The 24,339-nt window shown below is 43.8% G+C and overlaps 1 protein-coding gene across 3 annotated transcripts in view; it reads left to right on the top strand.

The window, feature by feature from the left end:
* The window catches only part of Chd7 (chromodomain helicase DNA binding protein 7), a 183,542-nt gene that overhangs the window by 103,046 nt on the left and 56,157 nt on the right, over positions 1–24,339 (top strand). For all 3 annotated transcript variants that reach the window (XM_040741469.1, XM_040741470.1, XM_040741468.1), the window contains exons 4-6: positions 13,406–13,547; positions 17,451–17,588; positions 18,574–18,639. In XM_040741469.1, the coding sequence (XP_040597403.1) occupies positions 13,406–13,547; positions 17,451–17,588; positions 18,574–18,639 (346 nt within the window). The remainder of the gene's footprint in view (positions 1–13,405; positions 13,548–17,450; positions 17,589–18,573; positions 18,640–24,339) is intronic.

Genomic DNA, 24,339 nt, shown 5'->3' with positions numbered 1-24,339 from the left:
AGCCCACTGGGTTCTGTGAAGTGAGGAGGAGCTTGAGGTTGTAGACAATCCGCCACCTTGGTAACCAAACTCCAGTTCCACATGTCTTTCCTCTGCTGGAGAAATAAAATAATCTGCCGGAAGCAGTTGCATAGGATGGTTGTGACATTGGAAAGCCAGTTGTCCAGCGTGTTAGAATAAAGACACTTTGCATCCTAACGGGAAAAAATAGGCTCCCCCTGGGCCCACAGTCCTCTTCTCTAGTAGAACCGTGTTTGTTTTCTTCTTTTTTTTTTACTTGTAATATATTTTTCTACACCTCTTGTTATTGCTCTCCCCGGTGCCCTCATAGCTTTCAAATATTGGGTGTTAATATTGGAAATAAAGCCAGGACCTCTGTGGCTGAAGAGGATGCATTTTGCATGTGCAAGGATTCTGGGAGACTTTGCACCCTCCTTTCAGGGTGGTTTCTGTTGTGCGTGCATGGGCTCTGTGAAGTGAGAGAGAATTCGGAGGAAGTGCTTCCTTTCAGTGATTCTTGAAGGATTTAGTGGTCCATTTAGCTACATAAAGATTCTTTGAATGTACAGAAAGAGGGGAACTTGGCCAAAGATTGTGACTTGACTACTGAAGCCTGAATTAAATGGAGCAGTGTGACTGCTGCTAAAGCGGTTTCTAGGAACACATTTTGTTCCTTGCTCTGCTCCCCACCCCCGGGGTTAAATTTAGCAGAAAAGAAAATGTTATTTTTCAATTGAGTGAAGATAGCTTTTTATTTTAAACCAGAAAATAAACATACCACTCTTATTTTTTAGAACCACATGAAGTACCAGAAACGTGTGAGGTGTGCTGTCTGCAAGCTCCTGTAATTGTCATTAACAATGGTAGTGACTATTTATTTAACAGTGCCCTTCCGAGGAACTTATTTTCTCAATTATAATCTTACGGAGTTAGGGTGTTTTTACCCGAGAAGTACTTATTCAGTCAGCAAGCCCCGTGCCTTGGTAAGCTAGAACGTTCTTCAGTGTGCTCTGTGTCTGTGAAGCTTCTTGGTGGAGGTCACAGATAAAATAAGCTCTTCAGGTCAGTCTTGGTAGTGAGAACGAAACCGGCGCAGGCACACATGTAGTCGGGTATCTGCCCAGCAAATGTGTAAGTCATGAATTAAGTTTCTACCCCCCTTTCTCTTTCTTCTTCATATTCCTTCTGTTGCATCAAAACACTCACTGTGATTTAGTTTTGATTCACAACATTGGAAAATCAGAAAGATGTTGTTTTGGCTCATACCTGCGGAAGAAAATGTACACATGTGCTACACACACACCCATGCTATATACACATATGCATATGTATTTCAGGTGTGTAGGTATAAAATGAAGCTTTGAGCCCTTTTAGTGAAGAAGAAAGAAGGATTAGTACCCATGAGGATCATGCTGGCTCAGCCTCCGAAGCTGTCTTGCCAAGTCAAGTTAGAGATGGACTGCCAGCGTCTACCCTGCTGTCTCAAAGCTTCTTTTCTCTGGCACAAAGCAGCTAGCAATGGTTCCAGTCAGCAGACCTTCTTCCCTTTGGGCTGACCACCTCAGCACCTCCACTGTGGTCCTTCCTCTTTATTTTGAAGCAGGAGAATCACCCGGCAATTTGGAAAGCCAGTTCTGCTCCATCGGGCTGTATGCTAGACGCAGGCCAGAATGGACCCTGGTGGAGATCTCCTGTGACTGCAGTGAGCTGCAGTGCAGCGGAAGACACTGCCCCGCTGCCGCTTTGGTTTCTGCAGGAAAGGGTGCTGTGGCCCTACCTCTGACCTCTCGTTTTACCACCAAATAATGGTGGGGAGGCCGGGAGGCCATGAGCAGCCGTGGCTGTAAGAGGACCACTTCTCTGCATTTTTTGCAATCTTCAGCAGAGCGTTAAGGAGGAGTGTATTTTGCCATAGTTGATGTGGCTTTGATGTTATTGCTGGGAGAAAAGGACAAAAAGGATCGTGGGCCGATTTTCTTTCTTCCTTTCTTTCTTTCTTTTAATTAAAAAGTGTCTATTATGTGGGAATGCTTTGGAGAAACATGAAGATCTGTACAAGGCAGTGTTCATCTCCTGTTGTGTAAAGATGTTTGGCAGGTTAGCTTGGGCCTAGCCAAAGCCCTCCCGGAGTCACTGGAGGTCAAAGCAACAGCATAAAGAACAGGCAGCTTCCCTGCTGTTGTCCCCATCTCGGTATGGCTTTAGCTCTCAAGATGTTAGAGGTAAATTAAGAAAAAAAGTTTTGATTCATTAAAAGTTACAAGCATTGCACCCTTAAACATCCACTAGCGTACGAGTCTATTTTGCTGTAGTCCTGAATTACAGAGGAGCAGCGTGGTTCACAGTGGCCTACTTCCCCATTTGGCTAGACAGGGGTTATTTTCTCCTTTGTGTTGGTCTGCCTAATTTTCATCCTGCCGACTGGATTGAAATGGAGGTGGAGAGCGTGTCTCCCTTGTGTTAGCCACTCTGGCTGGTCAGAGAAGATAATTATGAGCCCAGAGACGGGATTCTGACTGCCAAAGTGACCTCTGGAGTGTTGCCCATAGGCAAAAGTGACATCTCGGAAGATGGCACAAGTGGTCAAATGTGCATCCAGCAGCGTGGCCCTGGCGCTGTGCTCTGGGGGCTCCTGGGAGGCTCTGGTTTGGGTTGGCACCGTAACAGACAGCATCTTAGCCGATTGCACTTTCTTTCCATGGGCTACAGCCTAACTGAGTCCACAAAACAATGTAGGTGTTCAGTGTCGATTCTGTCAAGGATTCAGTTCTTTCAACAAAGTCCTTCAGAAAATGACTGACACGGTAGACACCCTGAAGTCAGGGTTCTTATGTTGGCTCAAAATGATCCAGGCCCACACCAAGCAGAACCAGTGTTTACAGGAAAGCTTGCCGACACCAGACATGCCTCGATACCCGACATGCCACGGGAGGCCAGGCAGGTTCCCATCTGGCGTTAGGCTGCAATGCCTGGGCGTTTGATTGTAGAATGCAAAGATGACACCTGTATTTGAAACATGAAACCAAATTAGGCTTTAAAATGTTTTCTAATTTTCTTTGCTATTCCTTTCTTTAAAATCTAGTACCTACTGTACCAAGAAGGTACCTTTTCTATAATAGCTACTCCTATTAAGGCAACAACGTAAAGGGCTGTTTTCTGGGCATTTTATATAGTGACTTTCATAGAACTTAATGCTAGTAGTTTTTGTTCACATTCTGTGTTGTTTGTAGTAAGTTCTTTGTGTTTCCTTCTCACACTTCTCTGCCTTCCTCAAAAGGAGTAAGGTGAAGAGACCAAGGAAGTGTGTGAGCCCGGGTCTCCAGGCCCCTGTGTGGAACCGGGGAGTGTGTGTGAGCCCGGGTCTCCAGGCCCCCGTGTGGAACCGGGGAGTGTGTGTGAGCCAGGGTCTCCAGGCCCCTGTGTGGAACTGGGGAGTCTGTGTGTGTGAGCCAGGGTCTCCAGGCCCCTGTGTGGAGCCAGGGAGTGTGTGTGAGCCCGGGTCTCCAGGACCCCGTGTGGAGCCAGGGAGTGTGTGTGAGCTCAGGTTTCCAGGCCCCTGTGTGGAACCGGGGAGTGTGTGTGAGCCAGGGTCTCCAGGCCCCTGTGTGGAGCCAGGGAGTGTGTGTGAGCCAGGGTCTCCAGGCCCCTGTGTGAACCAGGGAGTGTGTGTGAGCCAGGGTCTCCAGGCCCCTGTGTGGAACCGGGGAGTGTGTGTGAGCCAGGGTCTCTAGTCCCCTGTGTGAACCAGGGAGTGTGTGTGAGCCAGGGTCTCTAGTCCCCTGTGTGAACCAGGGAGTGTGTGTGAGCCAGGGTCTCCAGGCCCCTGTGTGGAGCCAGGGAGTCTGTGTGTGTGTGAGCCTGGGTCTCCAGGCCCCTGTGTGAACCAGGGAGTGTGTGAGAGCCAGGGTCTCCAGGCCCCTGTGTGAACCAGGGAGTGTGTGAGCCCAGTTCTCCAGGCCCCTGTGTGGAGCCAGGCATGCTGGCACCTGAGTGGATGAGAGAGAATGCAAGCACTAGGTGCCTGGTCCCAGGACGGGTGTTAGGCGTCTGCTAGAAGAGGCCTGGTTGGCTTGGTTAGGTGGCATGTTGTCTGCTACTCACTTGTACCGCTCCCCTTTTCACTAGTTTATTCCGCTGTCTGAGTTTATTACGTACTAGCTATGCCATTAGATGCATTGCAATAGTAGGGCTTTCACTTTCTTTTTTATTTTGTAAGACAGATTTCATTTTTTGATGTACCACATTTTATGCTGATTTAGTTGATCTTTTGAAACTTTTGTTCTTTTTAAAATTAACTTTTAAGTTGCGTATAAAACTTAGGACATTTTAATAGATATATATCATTGTACTTTGTTCATATTTGCCCAGTTCCTCCCCAATCCATCCTTTTCCCCTAAACAGTACCCCCTTCTGATTGTGTATATGTGTATTCTGTTTGTATATGTACATGCATGGATCTAGGTTACACATATGAGAGAAAACATGAGGCATTTGTATTATGCCCCTGGATTATTTTCTTTAACATGATGATATCTAATAATTTTTCTGCAACTGGCATAATTTCATCCTTATGACTGTGAACATATATATCATTTTCTTAGCCTATATAGGTGTCTAGGGCTGCCTCCATGCATTGCCTATTGTGAGTAGTGTTGCAGCAAACATGGATGTGCATGTTTCTCTGTCTTGTGCTGACTTGGATTCTTGAGCCATATGTCCAGGAGCGATAGAACTGACTCATGAAAGTTCTATTTTTAGTCTTTTGAGGAACCTGTAGACTGATTTCCACAGTGGCTGTCCCATTTTACATTCCTTTCCAGAGTGGTTCTGGCTCCTCTTTGCCTACATTCTCTCCAGCATTTGTTATATAGTTGATTTTCTTCAATACGGTCACTTGAGGAGCGAGATGAAATCAGAGGACAGTTTTAATTTGCATCTCCCTGGTGGTAAAGGATAATAGACATCTCTTCATATATTTAGTACCTACAAGCTTTTCTTCTGAGAATTGTCTGTTCGGTCCATGTTGTCCATTTGATTGGATGACTGTTTGAGGTTATAGATTATAAGTGTTAATATCAGTCAGATACATAGTTGGTAAAGATTTTCTTCCATTCTGTTGGCCGCCTCTTTGATCTTCTGATTCTTTCTTATGCTGTAGAGACATATTTTTTAATTTATTTTTCATTTAAATACTAACCCCAGTTTCTTTTGCCTCCCACCCATTCTATCCCTCTTCCACTCCTCAGATGGGGTAAGACCTTCCTTGGGGGGGGGGGGGTTACAAAGTCTGAAATACCAAGTTGAGGCAGGACCAATCCTGCCTGAGCAGGGTATCCCACCATAAGGAGTGGGCTTCAAAAAGTCAGTTCATCCCTGGAACAGGTCCTGGTGATGTATAGAGATTTTTTATTGCAGTTGTGCCCATTTGTCCATTTTAAGAATTACATCCTCAGCTATTGGAGTCCTTGTCAAAGTGAGTGCTCTGGTTTACACCTGCATCTTGTATTGACTCTGGGAATTTCAGAGTTTCATGTCTTAACAGTAGCACAATTACAGTTATGAAGTAGCAATGAGAGTAATTTTATGATTAGGGGTCACCACAACATGAGGAACTATATTAAAGGGATACAGCATTAGGAAGGGTGAGAACCACTGCAATAGGGTCTTTGATCCATTTTGAGTTGGGATTTTGATGTTCCTAGCATCAGTTGTTGAAGAGGCTTTCTTTTTTTCAGAGAATGTCTTTAAGACCTTTGTCAAAAATTAGGCACTGTAGCTGTGTGGCTTCATTCCTGGGTACTCTGTCCTATTCCACTGATCTAAAGGCATATCAGTGCCTTACTAGCTTTTGCTGCTGTGGCTCTGTTGTTCATTTTGAGACCAGGTATTGTGACACCTCCAGCATTGCTTTTTCTGGTCTGAATAGTGTGTGTGTGTGTGTGTGTGTGTTTCTGTATGACTTTTGATTACATTTTGTTGTTCTGTGAAGAATGTCATTGGGGTTTTTATGGGATTGCTTTCAGTAATATACACATTTTTCACAACATTAATTCTACCAATCTATGAGCATGTGAAGTCTTTCCTTCCAGTTTATTGCTCACCATCTTTAACATCTAAAAATTGTTACCATAGGTCTTTTACCACATTGGCTGGGTTTGCTTGCTTTCTTATTCGTTCGTTCGTTCATTCATTCATTCATTCATTCATTCATTCATTCATTCATGGCTCTTAACTTGCTGGCCAGCCTTCGAGGGTGATCCTTCAACATTTGCCTGTCTTTCCCAGTCTCGGTGGGACCTCCATTTGTAGCACCTGTGCTGCAACACTTCATGGATTTGGTCGAGGGCCTGAGGATTGAAATAAAGCAAAGAGAATGTTACATTTTTTTTTTAATGAAATACTCTAAAAGCTATCTTGATGTCTCCATTCCAATTCTTTCTTGGCAAATTTGTTATTGACACATAGAAAAGCAACTGGTTTTTGCATGCTGATTTTGTATCCTGCTAGTTTGTTGCAAGTGATTGTCAGTCTAAGAGATTTACAGTGGTGTCTTTAGGTCCTTTGAAGACAGGATCGTATCATGTGCAAGTAGAGATAATTTGACTTCTTCCTTCCTTGTTATTTGTACCACCCATCTTTGTTTCTGTATATGATTGCTCCAGCCAAGACCTCAGATAGCATGTTGAATAAGAATGGAGAGAGGGGAACAAGGCAAGGTTACACATGCCTTTAATTCTAGCACTTAATAGAGGCCAGCAGATTACCCCAAGTGCCATGCCAGCCAGAACTATATAGTGAGACCCCTGTCATAAAAGAAAGATGCTCTTTCAGGTTTCCCCATTTAATAGAGACTGCCGTAGATGGTTCATAAAGCCTTTACTGTGCTGAGGTTAATTTCTTCTGTTACTAGTTTCTTTGGTTTGTTTTTTGGGGTTTTTTTTGTTGTTTGTTTGTTTGTTTGTTTTTGTTTTTGAGAGAGGGTTTCTCTCTGGCTGTCCTGGAACTCACTCTATAGACCAGGCTGGTGTTGAACTCACTGAGATCCATCTGCCTCTGCCTCCTGACGGCTGGGATTAAAGGTTTGCATCACCACTGCCCAACTTTTGGCTTTTTTTTTGTTATTTTTAATTTTCACTGTTTAGAAAGTTCACCTAGTAGTAAGGGGTCTTAGGGTTTCTGTTTCTGGGACAAAACACCATGACCAAAAGCAGGCTGAGGATGAAAGGCTTTATTCAGCTTTTATTTCCATATTACTGTTCATCACCAAAAGATGTCAGGACTGGAGCTCAAACCAGGTGGGAAGCAGGAGGCAATAAAGACCATGGAGGGTGCTGCATACTTGCTTACTCCCCACGACTTGCTCAGACTGCTTTTTTATGGAACCCAGGACCACCAGCTCAGGGTCTGCACCACTCACAATGTGCTGGGCCCTCCCCTGTTGATGACTAATTAAGAAAATGCCTTACAGAACAGATGGATCTTATGGAGGCGTTTTCTCAATTGAGGTTCCCTCCTCTCAGATAGCTAGCTTGTGTCATGTAAGACTATCCAGCACATAAGCGCTTACAAGGCTCTCAGTTTGTGAAGCTGGTTGTGCTTTTTCACCAACGTTGAGTTCTGGAGTCCCACAGCAGACTGCACTCTATTATGGCAGGCAGAGCTTTATAGAGTTGCTTCACTTTATTGAAAATTCTTTTGTTGGTGGTGTTGGGTGTGTTACTTCACACCCAATCCAAGCTGTCTGGGAGGTTGAGACAAGAATGTTGCCACAGGTTCGAGGCCAGCCTAGGCTATAGTGAGATCCTGCTTGCTATGCAAATCTAGGGGCCTGAGTTTGGATAGCCAGTACCTATATAAAAAGCTGGCTGTGGTGGCATGGACTTGTAATTGTAGCTCTGGGGAGACAAAACCCAGCTATATCCTTAGAACTTGCTGGCAGTCAGTCTATCCAACCTGACATTGATCCATCCCAACACACACATGAGCACTCAAACATGCATGCATGCACGGTGCACTTACACACACACACACACACACATACCTCCAGGATATCAATTGTAAGAATATGCCTTAAGTAAGATGGTATATTACTAATTGACTGTACTCCTCATCACATTTGGTTTCACAATATGGCCCCATTTTAAAGTTTCTTCTGAGAAGGAATGTTCACAAGTTGATACTAATGGCTATTTAACTGCATTCCATTTTGTCGTAAATCAGGTCAGTCCTGACTTTCCAGTAAGTTCTGACTGTTGGGATAAAGTCTTATGTAGAAAAGCCTACAATTTCTCAAACAAGTGTTGGTCAGCTGTGACCCGCCAGCCCTGTCTTAGACAACAGCACTCTGTTTATGGACAGCTATGTCTTCAGTTAAATAGGAATCCTTCCAGAAGCGGAGTACCAAGGACCCACCCACCCCACCCCCAGGGCAACACAACTCTGAATATGGAGTTTGTGTCTTAGTGATTGTACCTAAACATTTTCCTCGGGTGTGGTACATGCGTTGATGGCATTGGGGGTAATCTTAGAATTAATGACTTGGCTGTTGACTGTGGACCCCAGTGCTGGCCAGTGTGAGTCTGCTCTTGTAATAAAGTGTGAAACACGGGACTGCGGGGGCAGCAATGACTTTTCGATTTCCAGGGACTCCGCTGGATTTATGTTTGATTTCCTGGTCTTGCTAGCACAAGTGGAAGCTCTGTATCTGAGTGAGGGTTGGAGTTAGATCTGTCTTTGTGTCTTTGTCATATTGCTGATGGGGAGACAGAAGAGAGGACTTTGACTTGGGGGGGTGTTACTTTTGAAATTTTTTTCCTCAAGTTTGTTAAAATTTAGTCTCATTTCATTTTTCTCTTTTTTTCTTTCTTTCCTTCTTTCTTCTCCCCTTCCTCCTCTTTTTTGAGATAAGGTCTCAACTACCTCCCAAGCTATGGACTCAGGAGTGTGTGTCACTGTACCCTGCAGATGCTGCGGGCAGAGCCAGGGCCTTGTATGTGTTAGACAAGCAGGCCACCGCTGCTCCTGCTCACCAGTCACACCGAGCTTACCCGTCTCACCCAGCTCTTCGGCTCCGTCACACCGAGCTCAGATGGCTCGTCGTGAAGGGAGATGCTATTCCAGCTTTTGTTTACCCTTTAACAGTATTTATTCTTACTGTGTATGTGGTCACACCCCACAGTTTCCACGTGGGGTCAGAGGATGATGTGGTGTGAGTTCTTGAGGTCAACTTCGGGGTACCAGGCTTGTATGGTTAGCACTTTTCTCCCTGAGCTCTCTGACTACCACTGTCTTGTGGTTGTTTAGATTTTTTTGTTTTTTGACTTTGTGGTGTATGTGTGTATGTCTGTGTTGGAAAATTGGAATGTGTCAGTACATAGTGATAAGCTTTGTGCCTGGGCTGTGGTGGCACACACCTTTAATCCCAGCACTCAGGAGGCAGAGGCAGGCGGATCTCTGAGTTTGAGGCCAGCCTTGTCTACAGAGCAAGTTCCAAGACAACCAAGGCTACACAGAGAAACCCTCTCTTGGGAGGAAAAAAGAAGACAGAAAAAAGTGCTTTGTATTTATTAAACTATTTAATTAAATAGGAAAAGAAGCATAAGTAGGCACTAGGAATACAAAGATAGTTTTGTTTTAGGTCACAGGATAGTTGATGAAAGATACACAATGCTTTATTTTAATATAACTCAGTAATGTTAACATTGATTTTTTTATGTTTTAAGTATTTCTATGTCATGTGACATGTAGGACTTTGAGATCATACCCCATCTAGGCTCCTGTGGTGTTCTGACAACGTTTCTTGGAATGGGTGATCTGTCAGCTAAGTCTTGCAGGTGAGTAGGCAGCTTCCAGGGCACCAGAACCAAAGGGTGTTTACTGCTCATGTGTGAGCCTGCAGAATGGAGCTGTGAGGAGCACAAAGGAAGTGGCCATTGTGGGTTGTAAGGTTGGAGAGGCCAGGGCCCCAGCACTAAGACTTGCAGACATTGTGTGTTGAGTTTTGCATTTAAGCGCATCATCAGATTTACTGTAGTATCCTATGGAGGTGAGTTTGCAAGTGCTGTTCTGGCTCCATCAGGATGCTGATGCAGGAGGCACCGGAAGCAGAGCAGATACAGAAGAGAAGTGAGAGGAAGCAGTGCGGCCTGTGCGTGCCTAGCTTTTCTTGGGACTCTACGTTTAGATGAGATGGCTGGGTGACAGGCTGCAGTGCTGAGTAGGCTACAACTGTTGGAGGGACGTTGAAGCTCTGAATGTGCACTGTGCAGCTCAGTGGCTTCATTCTCAATGTCGTATTGCTGGCATAAGGGATGCTCCTGACAGTGTCCTTGTCCCTACAACCAGGGCAGCTGTCTGTCTGCAGATCCGGGCTTTGAATATGGTTTGGAAGAACAATGTATGTGGCTCTGTTTGGGGTTTGAACCTCACAGATACATACAGATTGATTCTGAATGTAGACTCCATCCTTTTCCTACGGGTCTCATGCTGGGGACACTTCCCATTGTTGTGGTCTTGTTTGGGATGACATATGTTTGGTTAAAGTAGTGGTAGTGGGCATGGGGTGAATGCTGTTTGTTCTTTTAGCTAGTGATAGCATTGCTCTTGCATGTTGAAGGGAGCCTTGGTGCTCATGGCATCCTCTCTGAGTCCCTCAGGTGAGGTGGCACTGGTGGGTCAGAGTCCCAGCCAGAGCACACCTCTCAGATGTCCTCCTCGTTTTCTGGGGTGTGCGGACAGTGACCATCTCTATCCAGCTCTGCCTCATCTTTCTTATCTCTTCTCAAACTCACAGAAGCCCTAGAGATGCAGTATTAACTTTATGCTATGGATGAGGAAACAGAGGTGCAGGAAAACCCTAAGTGAGTTCTTCAGAGTCCCAGTTGGAACTGTGACAGAACTCAGGCTAATTCCTGTCTCAGGGAAACCACCATTCTGTGGTCCTTCTGGCAGAAGAAAAGCAGTGGCTTCAGTTTTCCTTAGCTGACAGCTGTCGGTCGCCACTCTTCACAGGGATCCAGACTGGCTTACTCTAAAATCATAACGAGGACCGTTGAATGTAAGTAACCAAACTTTGTCCTGCAATATAAAAGTCTTTGGGTGGCCACTGAAGATTTCTTAGCCTTTTCTGATGTCTCAGGGTACTTGATTTGTGGACCGGTGGGTGGGAGAACCGAGCTGTCCCTCAACATGAATGTCATGAGGTCTAATGAGTTTGCCTCTTGCAGTAATCAGATGGGAAAGTGGTTCCCTGGGCCATGAGGTTTTTGTCTAAGCATTTGGGGAGGTCCTGTCTGACTTTCAGCCATCTTGGAGGTTCTGTGCAGCTCGTCCTCGGACAGAGCAGATGGAAAGTCATTAGTGCTTCTGTCCCCCAGCAAATAGATGTTTCCTCAAACCTGGCTCTGGGCAGCGTCCAGACAGTCAGCCTTTCACTCCTGCAGGATGGTGCTTTCAGGGCCTGAAACCCCACGAACTTGAACTCTATCCTTTGCCCTGGCTGAGCGAGGTCACCGTGGAAAGTACTCCGTGCCAGCTCAGGTTACCTGGCAGGGGTTCAGCTCTTTGACAGCCCTACCTCTGATTTAAACAAATTCGAGAAATATGTAAAGTTTTGGAAGCAGTTTTGCACTGATTTGATAAAAGAAACCACAAAACACTGCAGCGCAGGTGTTGAGAATGTTTGAAAGCTGATTGAGGGAAGCAGATGGCTTTAGTCAGTGGCATCCAGCCAAAAGAGCAGGTGCTGGTCATGTGACCGCTGGTTACCAGGGTAATCTGATTGCTCTTGGCGTGCAGATGAAAGGAAAGGGGCCCAGTGTTCAGCTGTAGTATTGTATAATTTGTGGCAGTTAGAGCGGAAATAAATGCTGGAAATGGAGCCTCATGGTAGGGGAGACTTCTGTCCGTGTGTAGCGTAAACACCAGGACACTCTCGTCAGGAAATGCTGCATGAATTTTTTAATTTAAAAAATGTGATGCTGTCTGTGGATCCTTGACTTAGTCACATCACCTTTTTGTAAATAAAATTGGTGCTTGAAATGTAACTGCTATTTGCGATAATCTTGAATTGTTTTGAGTTGTTTCCTGATGTAGCTGTTTGCTATGCTAAAATGCTCACATATCAAAATAAACTCCAAGTATATAAAAATAAGAAATTTAAGATGCTCCAATCATTATTAGTGGGAAAACCTGTTGTAGGTGTATACTGGTACACTGTTGATGTATTTGGGGAGTGCTTAGTGTGATTCATCTTTACTTGAATCTTTTAGCTACTGCAGCCTCTTCTTAGTGCCTGACAACATGCTGTTTAGTGTAGCCTCTCTGTGTGCTTTTCTGGGACTTTATAAAACTTAATAAATGGAGGGTTTGAAATATATCTTTTGCTTGTTAAGCTACTTAGAGCTTGAGAGACTCCTTAGAAATAGTAAAAAAAATAAAATAAAATCTTTGCCAATATTTGGATTATTTTCTGTGTTGTATATGTAACAAATGATAGTGTATGTTAGGAAGTCCTGGGTCCGGAGTGTGGGTTAAAGGGAGCACCAAGTGTTTGCTCTGGCGGAACGCTGAGGAATGTTTTTGGGGGTGGTGATAACCCTGGAATTTTATTTTTCTCAGAGTGTACTCATGTGTTTTGATGTAACATCCAAATACTACTGATGTTTTTGGTTACATTTGGAAAGTGAGCTTTAGTTATTAGTTAAACACAGACACACAAATGTAATTTCAATGCCCTGGCTTTTGGTAGAGATGCTAAGTGTGAGCCTGGACATGTCTGCAGTGGTAGCAAGCGCTCTTGCCCTGAGTTCTATTGCTGGCACTAGGGGAAAATAGAGGCCAATTGTGGTTTTTTTTTTTTCTTCTCCAAAATGCTTAGCATCAAAACAAACAAAACAACAACAAAAGCTTGATTGTAAAGAAGAACACTGAATTAAATAAAATTGCGCAGTTCTCAGAAAGACATTTTTATTAAACACTTACAAGTGAAATATAAGCAAAACTATCACTGGTTGCCATAGGACTTAGAAAGGAGTGTGTAAAACTCTATGCCATAGAAATAAGGATGTGGTCAGTAGATCGTATTTTTCCTTTAGTTTAAAAGCTGTCTACACCTCACTTTTTAGCAAAGCAATATCTTAGATTTTCTTCATGGCTTGGTATATGCAGGGACTATCTGAAATATCTAAAGTTTTACATTCAATTCAATTTTAATGGATGAGAAATTTGCTGAAGGCCATCAATGGTAGGTTTTGTTGTCAAACATTAATTAGGGGCACCACCTAATGAAAAATGTCCAACACCCATCGACCTAGCCTTTGCCACTAGTGCTCGTGGAAGAGCAGGTTTGGGACACGTGGGAAACTGTGCTGGAGGGGAACACTAAATGATGTACTTTGAATTCTAGTAATAAGAAACCCGACTCAGAAGCAAATACTTTGAAGAGAAAGGTCAACAAAGGAAAAACAGAAGGTTCGGAAAATTCAGATTTGGACAAAACACCCCCACCGTCCCCTGCCCCCGAAGAGGATGAAGACCCAGGTGTTCAGGTAATGCCACTGTTCCCTCCCAAGCTCTGGCTGGGGAGAGCAGAGTTACTTTAACAACATGTAAAGCACACAAGGTTTCACCCAGCTTTCTTGTCAGATGTGTGCGCTATGTCCTCATTGTTGCCTGCAACGTTATATCCACAGAGAAGAGAGCCAGGGCCTCCAGGGCTGCCGAGCCTTGAAATTAATAAAACAAAAAAACTGCCTTTATTTCCATGAGTGTATATTTTGATGTTTATTTATGCGCTCCTAAACATTTTAACATTGCTATTATATTGCTCCATTTAAATTATCATCACATTTAAATTTTTTCCCTAAAATTTGTTTCTTGTCAATTTTTATTTGCTGATTTCTCTCTCTCTCTCTCTCTCTCTCTCTCTCTCTCTCTCTCTCTCTCTCTCTCTCTCTCTCTCTCTCTCTCTCTCCTCCCTCCCTCCCTCCCTCCCTCCCTCCCTCCCTCCCTCCCTCCCTGTGTCTGTGTGTGTGTGTGTGTGTGTGCGCGCGCTCACGCTGGCAGGTGTATGCATGCATGAACACGTGTGTACATATAGATGCACATTCATGTAGAAGCAAGAGGCTAACCTCAGGTGTCATTCTTTAGGAGTCCTCCACCCTGTGTTCTTGAGACAGGGCCTCACCGTCCTGGAGTTTGTGAAGTAGGCTAGCCTTAACTGGCCACTGAGTCCCAGAGATTGTGTCTCCACCTCCCCAGTGCTGGAATTGTAAGCCATGTCATGTTTTTCTGTAATTCTAAGGATTAAAGTCCGCTTTTCTGTCACTTTGCTGACGGAGCTATCTGTCTTGCCCGCATTTTTTTTTCATAATAAAAACAAAAAGATACTTTGTAGTTTGTCTTCTTGACATCTACTTGGGGATAGGTTATATTCATGGTAGAGTATCCATTTATTTTTTATTTTAAATAGCTTGTTTTACATGTCATTCCCAGTTCCCTTTCCCTCCCCATCTCCCGCACCATCATCCCCCCACCCTCCCACCCATGAACAAGTCAGTGATTCCCAAATGGCAACTCTGCCGAAAGGCCCAGTGTGAGAGTCTCCTGAATTCTAGAAGTAAGTCTAGTAGTAGAAGTAGGTCAGAGTTTTGGTTCCTGTGTGTGAAGTTTGCTGTCTTCACTCTTTGGACCGAGAGGGGCTGAAAGAGGACTCACAAGTACACCTGACAGTTAAGAATTATTTTCCCTGGAAGTAAGCCAGTCTGGTCTGTTGGGATGGCTGGGACTGTGGCTTGTGTAAGTGACATCTGAGTTATCAGGGAGCAGTTACTGTTGAGGCCTGTTGTAATAATCCTCAGGAACTGGTTGGGCTTTCTCTGACCATTAGTGTATCCCCAGGTCTTCCTGCCTAAGGTCTGAAAGGGGAACCTGAGAGGGTAGAATGATTACAGGTGGTTGTGAGCTACCCTGTGGGTGTGGGGAATTGAACCTGGGTCCTCTGCAACAAGTGCTATAACCACTGAGCCGTCTCTCTAGCCCTGATAGGTACCTCTTGAAAGTTGGTTAAAAACTTTGAAATTAGCTGGGCGTTGGTGCCACACGCCTTTAATCCCAGCACTGTGGAGGCAGAGGCAGGCAGATCTCTGTGAGTTGGAGACCAGCCTGGTCTACAGGAGCTAGTTCCAAGTGGGAGCTTTATGACAATAATATTTGAACAATATTAAGAATTATTTTCAGAGGCTGGATACGGTGGTACACACCTTTAATACCAGCACTGATCTCTGTGAATTTGAGGGCAGCCTAGTACACATAGCCAGTAACAAGACTACAAAAAGAGACTCTGTCTCAAAACAAAGCAAAACAAAACAAAAGAATTATTTCTCAAGTTAAGTAAATTCCATCATGGCTTCACAAACACAGCTGCTACTTCTTTTAAATGTCTGCATTCTGACTAAAGTGGACTTTCTGATTGGGGGTGGGATTATTTTCTTTCTTTCTTCTCTCCTTCCCTTCTGCCTCCTTCCCCCTTCTTTTCCTTGCTGTATTTCTGCTACAGAAGAGAGTTTAGCAATTCAAGCCAAGATCAGAGTTTTCTGTCTAATCGTCTCAGTGTAACAGTTCTGGGCTGACCAGCAGTCAGGCAGCCACACAGAGACCTGCCTAGCGTCGTGTGTCTTCCTGGAGTCTCTCACAGGAAGTGATGCAGACTTCTTGTTCATTAGGCTGCTTCTTCCCGTGGTGCATCTGGGAGGGTTTGCAGTGAGAAGTTCTGAATTTTCTGGTTGGTTGTCCAAAGTAAATGACATGTTAATTCTAACGTTTTGAGTTGTTCAGAAGGTATTTCCACAGCAAGCCCTTAGAAACACAGTTAAATTTTCTCTTCCGCACGTCTGTTGTAACCAAAAGTGTCTTTATAAAGCCGGTGAGAACGCCTCATTCTCAGGCTGTGAGATGGTGTGGTGGTGGTGGTCTTGCCCTGAGACATGGCAGTGTCTGCCTTGCCTTCGGGTGGTGATGAGCATTTTGCTTCTCCCTCTTTAGCGTTTGGCTGCAAAAATTCTCGAAGCTCTTTAAAAAGCAGGAATTACCACATTACTCAGTGGCATCATTATTCCTTCCTTGTGAATTTTGATTTTCAGCTCTTTGTTTCTTTAAAAGTTTCCAGGGTTTTTCTTTTAGGATTGAGATTGAAATGCACTGCTTCCTCGGCCCCCTTTAGTTCTTTATCCAGAGCCACAAACCTAGTAACAATTTGTATTTCTTCATACCCACATTCGTTTTCCGGTTTCATGTTTTTGAGAACCGGGGAGGTAAAGGCCATGGGCATAGCTTCCCCTTCAGGACCCGCTGGTCTCCTGCACACCCACATGGGTGAGAAACAGGTGGAGTTTGTGTGACGTTTAATCAGCAGGGGCAGTTTGCCTTGGGCAGGTTTGCGCGTACGTTCTGTACCGCACTGTGAGTAGAGCTGCCAGGTCTGAGATGGGTGTGCTGTCTGCTGATAGACCTCACTCCATTGTCCGCAAAGGCCATGCTGGGTGACGTTTGGCCACAAGAGTGAACGCATGCACTTTGCCAGCTGTCACCCTGACACTGGATAGCTAGTACCAATCTTCTAAATTTTAAGGAGCATGATAAAAAGTCGCGTTAAGACTAGAACTGCCAGACATGGTGGCACACGCTTTTAATCCCAGCCCATTTGGGAGACAGAGACAGGCAGAGCTCTGTGAGTTGGAGCCTATCATGATCTAATCATGAATTCCAGGCCAGCCATGGCTACATAGTAAGACTCTGTCTCAAAGCAAACAAGAAAAACCCACATACTTGTTATAGCCACTCATTGTGAATTGTGCATTCAGGCCCTTTTCTTCTCCCACTCATCCTCCTCCAATAGTAGGGATTGAACCCGGGATCTTGTGAATGCTAAGGAAGTGCTTTATCATGGAGGCACACATCCCCAGCCCTGAACTGTTTCTTTTTAGTTCAAAATTAAAGTGCATGTTGAAGGACCTTGGGAAATAACAATATAACAATATTTGTATATATCTATATATATATTTTTTTCCTAATACACTATTTTTAGGAGACTTTTTGCATACAATCAGAGAAGAGTGCCTTGGGCCCCTGGAGAGCCACTGCCCTCCTCAGTATGGCCACCGCTCTTGATGGAGACTGGCCAAGCGAGGAGCACACTTCGCTGTTGCTTGTGTGTTGAAGGGGCCGTTGTTGGGAGCGACAGACTGACGAGGCCCCAGGACCCTAGAGCTCCAGTTTATTGCTATGGTTGCCACAATGTGCTTGTTCCGTGACTTTCAGGGTTAAAGTCACCAGTTTTCCTTTAAGATGAAAGTAAAAACAACAGTAACAAAAATGGCATTACCACCTTGTGCTGTATAAAAGAAGCACCAAAGGCTGCCCTTCAAACTCACTTTGTTTGGGTTCTGTTTTAGAAGAGGCGGTCCAGCAGGCAGGTGAAGCGGAAGCGGTACACCGAAGACTTGGAGTTCAAGATTTCTGATGAGGAGGCAGATGATGCAGATGCTGCTGGGAGAGACTCTCCATCCAACACCTCACAGTCGGAGCAGCAGGTTGGCAGCCAGGCCCGTGGGGGTCTCCTGTGTGTTCTCAAGGTGGACTGGGAATCCTGTCCCTGGAATCTGAACAGTTTCATGGCAGAGACGGACTTTGAGCAGGGGCGTCGTCTGCCAGTGTTGGCTGATGGTGCCGTGGGAAATTCATTGTTCAATAGTACCCTAAAAATCCTCACTCACTCAGGTTTATTTCCATGCAAGCTATGATACGCAGTTTGACACAATTTGGAGAATTGATGGTCTCTGTTGAGGAAGAGTTTCAGCTTGAATACGAGGCACTGAATTTACCTCTGGGAGCTCAGTGCTGTAAAGGAACTGTAATAAACCACTGACGCTCACCTCCTGCTGTTTGGCACCGTAAGAACCCCTTTATGAAATTACTGCCTTGGAGTACCCAGCAGGGCACACTTTATTCTCTGTGCAATGTAAATGATGGATAAAAGAGTTGGTATGAAACACGGCAAGTAACATAGAATTGATTATGGTAAAGATTTTATTTATCCATCTTTTGCTATTCTAGTTAACAAACTGGTGGCCAGTTGAAAGGTCTATTAAATGCAGCTTTGTGCCTAGTTGGCAGCTTGTTCTCTGTTAGATAGTTGTAGGGTGTTTTACACAACCTTTCTAGATAAGAGCTAGCTGCCTCCAGTAACGGACTGATGGGGGTACTACTCTGTGAGTGTGGATGCAGAAAAGTTGCTGCTGTGCAGAGTCCTTTTTCTTGGCAGCTGGAGTGAGTGCTCTGTGGCTTGAGGGACCGTGCTAGTCTCCATAATTAACCACACAATCAGGAAGTTAGAAGCACAGTTTTTCCTTTCACCTTTCTGTGCATGAGGTCTTTCTTGTTTCCCACTGGTGACTGGACCAGGTGACTTAGAGGATGTGGAGGCATGGGAGGAGGGACATGACCTCCTGCTTGCTTTTGTAGCACAGGTCAGATGTTTTCCATTCGGATCAATTGATGCCAGCTTCTCTCTTTCAGGAATCTGTTGATGCAGAAGGCCCGGTGGTGGAGAAGATTATGAGCAGCCGATCAGTGAAAAAGCAGGTGAGCGCCGAGTGCAGACGTGGAACCATGGGGTGTGGTCTTCAGGATGCGTGGTCATAGGGTCTTCAGGATGTGTGGGCATCACACTCTTGTAAGTGCTTTGTGAGAGTTGGGTATGGTGGCACATCTGGAGGATCAGGTGTTCAGGCCAGCTTCTTCCACCTGTGGCCATTCTTAGAAAAACAAAGAGAAGCTCAGTGCTCACATGATTGTAAAATGGAACTTCTGGTGATATTTCTGATCCTGTCTGATGTACTAGCTCAGTGTGAGGCAGGGGCTGGGGAATTAGCCTGAAATGAAATTAGCACTCCACTAAGCAATAAAATTAAGATGTATCATCCATTGTAACACTGTTTGGAGAAGGTAAGAAACCCAAATACTCCAAGAAATGTTTAATACTTACAGAATTACTGACTGCCTTTCCCATTAAAAGTATTCATTAAACGGCCTTGCTTGGGAGCTCCCTTTAGAAAAACCACCAGCAAGGTCTGTTATTGGGGCAGAGATATTTTTTCAGACCTCTCATAACTTTTTGCATATGTAACGAATGTGTTCAGACTATCTTTATTCCCACTACAAAGTTGATGTTGGTAAGCAGAGGTACCTGCCAGTGGGCAGCAGGTGAATTGGTGGCTGGGAGCCATTAGCATGGTGAGCAGCAGGTGAGCCAGTGGCTGAGGGACATTAGAATAAAGAGTGCCAGTATTTTCTCTAGCCAGCGGAAATTCTGTGTTTCACATCACTTGCTTTCTAACCAATTTGGGAGACACTGAGCTTGTGTCTCTAAAAAGTAGGTATTGTGGGTATAGGCCAGTCAATCAATCCAACGTATTTCTTTTTTTCTTTAAGTTGAATGAAGGTATACATTTTATTTCTTGATATGCAGAACAAGTGTGGTTTCTTTTACTAAAATGTATGCAAGGTATAGTTTCCCAATGGCCAAGAGGAAGAGTGCAGAACTAAGTGCTATCCTATAGTTTATCAATATCAAATGAGGGAAAATAAAACCAGCCAAACAGACAACAAAACCACCACTAGCAGCAACAAAATACCAGAGACCACAGGCACTTAGCTCAAATATATCTGTTAAGAAGTCATTTGTTGGAGCTGCAGAGGTAAGTTAAGCATACTTCCTGCTTTTCCAGAGGACCTGAGTTCAGTTCCCAGCACCTTTGTTAAGTGGTTCACAACCACCTGTAACTCTAACTCCAGGAGATCCAATGCTCGCTTCTGGCCTCAGTGGGTACCTTCAGTCATGTGCACACACATAGACACGTAAATAAAAATAAATCTTACTTAAAAAAAAAAAAAAGAGGTCAGCCCGACATGGTGGCGCACGCCTTTTTAATCCCAACGATCGGGAGGCAGAAGCAGGCAGATGGAGGCCAGCCTTGTCTACAAAGGGAATTCCAAGATGGGACAGTCAGGGCTGTTACACAGAGAAACCCTGTAACTGGGGGAAAGGTCATTAAAATGCCATCGCACCAACAGTGGGCTTGTCTGTCTCTCTCACTCTAGTTTGCTTTTTTCTTACGTGACTCAGGATATGCACTTTTATCAGTTTCTACATGATATAGAAGCTATCAGGGCAACAAGTCAAGATATTTTCAAATTGAGTGTAAGCATGAGGTGTGTAAGAGGCTATTAGAGACTTTGCATTTGCAGCGTTTTGCCCTGGTGGATTAAATGATAAAAGCTGAGCTAGACTTGCCACTTGTTGAAACAGACATGAGAGTACCACTTAATTCATTAGAAAGATTGCATTTGTCCTAATGACTCTAGAACTGTCAATTTGTGAGTTACAGATTTTTGGTAAATTCTAAATAGTTGACATGCTTCAAAGAGTGGTCCCCTTCACTGAGCTGAGACTACTTGTTTGAGTACATAGAATGCTGTTAGCATGGGGTGCACTGATTTCTGTTGGGTTGGTAGTGCTTCAGCTGGCATACTCAACAGCTTTGGAGCTGCAAATTATACATTAGCACCAGTATTCATAGCCAGTGAAATTATACTTGGTGTAGGACATGGCTTTTCTTTATGTTGTGTCCACTTTGTAGCACTTATTTTTGTCCCTCTGCTCACCTTTATGGACAGGTACCCATGGATTAGGAATAGATAGTGCCACCTTCTATGAACAACCCCATGTAGCTCACCATAAGGTATTACAAGTGGCTACAGATTTGAATGAGCACGTACTGCAGTGATTCTCACCCTTCCTAATGCTGTGACCCTTAATACAGTTCCTCATGTTGTGGTGACCCCAACCATAAAGTTATTTTTGTCACTACTTCAGTTTTGCTAGTTACTAATCATGAGGTGTGATACCTGATATGCGACCTCTGTGAAAAGGTGGTTTGACTCTCCTTGCCCCACAAAAGGGTCGTGACCCACAAGGTGAGAATCACTGATTTACTGGCTTTGGTGAATCTGAGAATGGAGAAAACTAATGGGAAAAGTTCCCAGGAAGACAGGAATTGACTGGAGTAAGGGAGAATAGAGTGTTCACAGCTGCTCCTCTGTTGCTGCTGTCTCTCAAAAGGTCACAAAGACCCATTGAAAGACACTGAGCAGTAACAGGCACTGACTTCTTAAACTTCTAATGTTCTCAACATAGGTTGCTTTAAATTGTCAGTTTTAAAAAACATTGGGGGACAGTATTGCACATGGAAACAAAAGGAAATTTGAGATTTTTTTCCTGTGGATTTCAGCTATGCTTGCTGATCTGCTTCCTGTTACCATGAATAATTCAAGAATTGTCTGTGAGAAGAGCACTCTCTCTCTCCCCTGCTCCCTGTGTTTCTCAGTGTGTCATTGTGTCACACAATCTGTCAATTCCACGGAAACTGGCTGTGAATTCTCAGGCCTGTCCTGAGGGTGCTAACATAGTAGGAACTCAGTGGGTTCCAAAGTCAACCTCCTTCATTCTTGAATCCTCCTCATAAGGCTGGAGATCCATTGTGATGGAGTTCTGTAAACTCAATAATGGGTATGGCTTGGCCTTTATATATTGTCTTAAACAGAAGTTAATATACCTGTGACCCACGGTAGGGGACTTGTATATGAACTTTGACATAAGTTTGAATACATGAATAGGTATTTAGATTCCATAGAAGATCTTTAGTTTTCCACATTTAGTCACAGAACTTCTAAATGCCACCCATCTGTGAAAAGTAATTTTAAGTCCTTTTTGGATCATAAGATGAGAAGTATAGAGGCAAATTCTAAATGAACTATATTCTATCCCCTAAAATTCTTTTCTTTAAACTTCTTTACATGGTATATTTTCCCCATAATAAGTCACTTTAAATTCCAAGGTGTTTGTCTTAATTTTCCTGAATCCAACCAAACAATGAAAAAGTAGATTATAAAATTAAATACAGTCCCAACATGAGGAACTGTATTAAAGGGTTGCAGTATTAGGAAGGTTGCTGGTCACTGCACTAAATGCCCAGTCCTAATATGCATCTGTAGTGACTACTAATGCCTTATGGTAAGCTGGCTACATAGGGTTGCTCATAGAAGGTGGTACTATTTATTCTGATTCTGTGGGTCTCTGTCCATAAAGGTGACATATTTCCTATAATATCCTTATTTTCTTGAGAAGTAGACTGTGACTCTGTTTTTGTTGGAGTAAAAGGTAGGTTAGACTAGAAGTTGAAAGAGAGTTATACCTGCACTTTATTATTTTTGTTGGGATACTTTTTCAATTTTTGTTCATTATTTAATGATATTTTCCCTTTGTTTGGTGCAATATAGTTTTGAGTAGGGGGACCATCTAATTTAGAAAGGCCATTCCTTTTTAAGGTGTGAGATTATCATGTGCTGTTTCAGGCGAGGTTAGAGAAGTAGGCTCCTTGCCTGATGCAAAGTTCTTAGTCCCATGAACAGTGAGCTGAATACATACAAAACATCATTTCGTGTAAACTGAAAAGGTTCCTTACACTCATTTGGGGAATGAATAGAATACATATTTTTCACATATTCTGTTGAACCCATGAAAATGCTTGGCAAGGAGTAAATGTCAGTGTCATGTATATGCATACATGCAGCACGCCATCATTCACTCAGTTTGCAAATTCTGGGATAGTTTCTCCACTACTAGTGTGGGTGCTGGAGACTGGGCTAAATAGATGTCTTTAGGAAATTCTTGAAGTGGTGTTTCTGAGGCTCATGGGTCTGCACACTATGAGGAAAACAAAAGAGGTCAGCATGTACTTATTTATGTGAATGCAAGTCTCAGCTGTAGTTGTAGCTCTAGAGCAAGAATTTGGCTATGTTGCATGTGTAGTCACTTAAATAGAATATCATGTTATGTTTACTTGGGGACATTTAGACGATACAGTTCTAGTGGTAACTGAAGGCTCAGAACCTATTTGCTTCTCCCAGGCAGCTCTAGATCTTGGTAGGCTTCAGCAGGTACCTTGGGGAATAGATGACCTTGACAAGAAAGTGGGTAGTAATGAGTTATATGTAGACAGATGGCATTTTAGGAACAGAGCTGAGACAGAGTAAAACCCACCTCTACTGCTGAAGGTCTGTGTGGTCATTGCCAGCCAGACTTCAGGACCCTGAATCCACTAAGGACAAGTTAGAACAGACAGTATAGGAGGTGTAGAAAGAAGGAAGTCAGAGGAAATGGTGTTGCATATAAGTGATGGTTAGTTTCCCGCCACCTTGAAGAGGTGTATTTTGAAAAAAAACATTTCAAAGAAATAGGGATTGCATCCCCAGTTTGTAAGAGCGTGGTTACTTTAGATCCACTTTGAGGTTGAGTTTTAAGACATGCTGTAAAACCTCACATTCTTTTGGCTGTCTGTTTTCATCTTTAATTTTCTGCTGGCATTCCCAGTTTTGTATAAATGTAAAACACCTTGAACAGGAGTAGGGTGAGAAAACACTGGGCTTAAAAATGATGAGTCAAGCTGGGCGGTGGTGGCGCATGCCTTTAATCCCAGCACTCGGGAGGCAGAGGCAGAGGCAGGCGGATCTCTGTGAGTTCGAGGCTGGGCTGGACCGACAGCCTCCAAAACAATACAGAGAAACCCTGTCTCGTAAAAACAAAAAACAAAAAACAAACAACAAAAAAATGATGAGTCAAGTCCTGGATGACTGTCACTTGAAGTGAGGAGAACAATGAAGTGATCTGGATTTGTGTGCTGCCTCTTGAGGTGTAAGCAGTCATTTCTTTTCATTCTGGATAAACAAAAGCTGCATTTGTTGATGTAAAAAGTTGCTTTATAGTAAGGACTGTTCATAGGCCCACTATTGTAAAACCAGATGTTGAGAGGTGTTTGCCACACACTACAATGTCTAGGCTTCTCATTGGTAAGAAACAGTTTCAAATGTAGGTTTAATTGAAATTGCTGAGAAGTCATGAAGAGGTTCTAATTTAACCTTAGTTTGAACATTGTAGATGGAGATCACCCCTAGTGCCTTTGAAAGATGGGTTTCATCCTCCACGCCTGCTCTTCTGCTTGGTCTCTACCTACTCATCTTCATTTTCTTCAGATCTGTGAGGCCACATGGCACCCATGCTTGTGTCTCTAGGCAGGCAGGCAGGCTTGAGGGCTCCTGTAGCAGTGTAACTTGCTGAAACCTGGATTAAAATGTTTATGATTTACATCTCTGCTTTATCTGTGCAAACATTTGTAATAAAATGACATATTCTGAGTTGTGTAACAGCCTAAAGCTAAAATCAAA

Source organism: Mesocricetus auratus, unplaced genomic scaffold (genome assembly GCF_017639785.1).
Source record: "Mesocricetus auratus isolate SY011 unplaced genomic scaffold, BCM_Maur_2.0 Super-Scaffold_6730, whole genome shotgun sequence".
NCBI lineage: Eukaryota > Metazoa > Chordata > Mammalia > Rodentia > Cricetidae > Mesocricetus > Mesocricetus auratus.
Note: the sequence above shows the minus strand (reverse complement) of the source record. Positions and strands in the feature narration are given on the sequence as shown.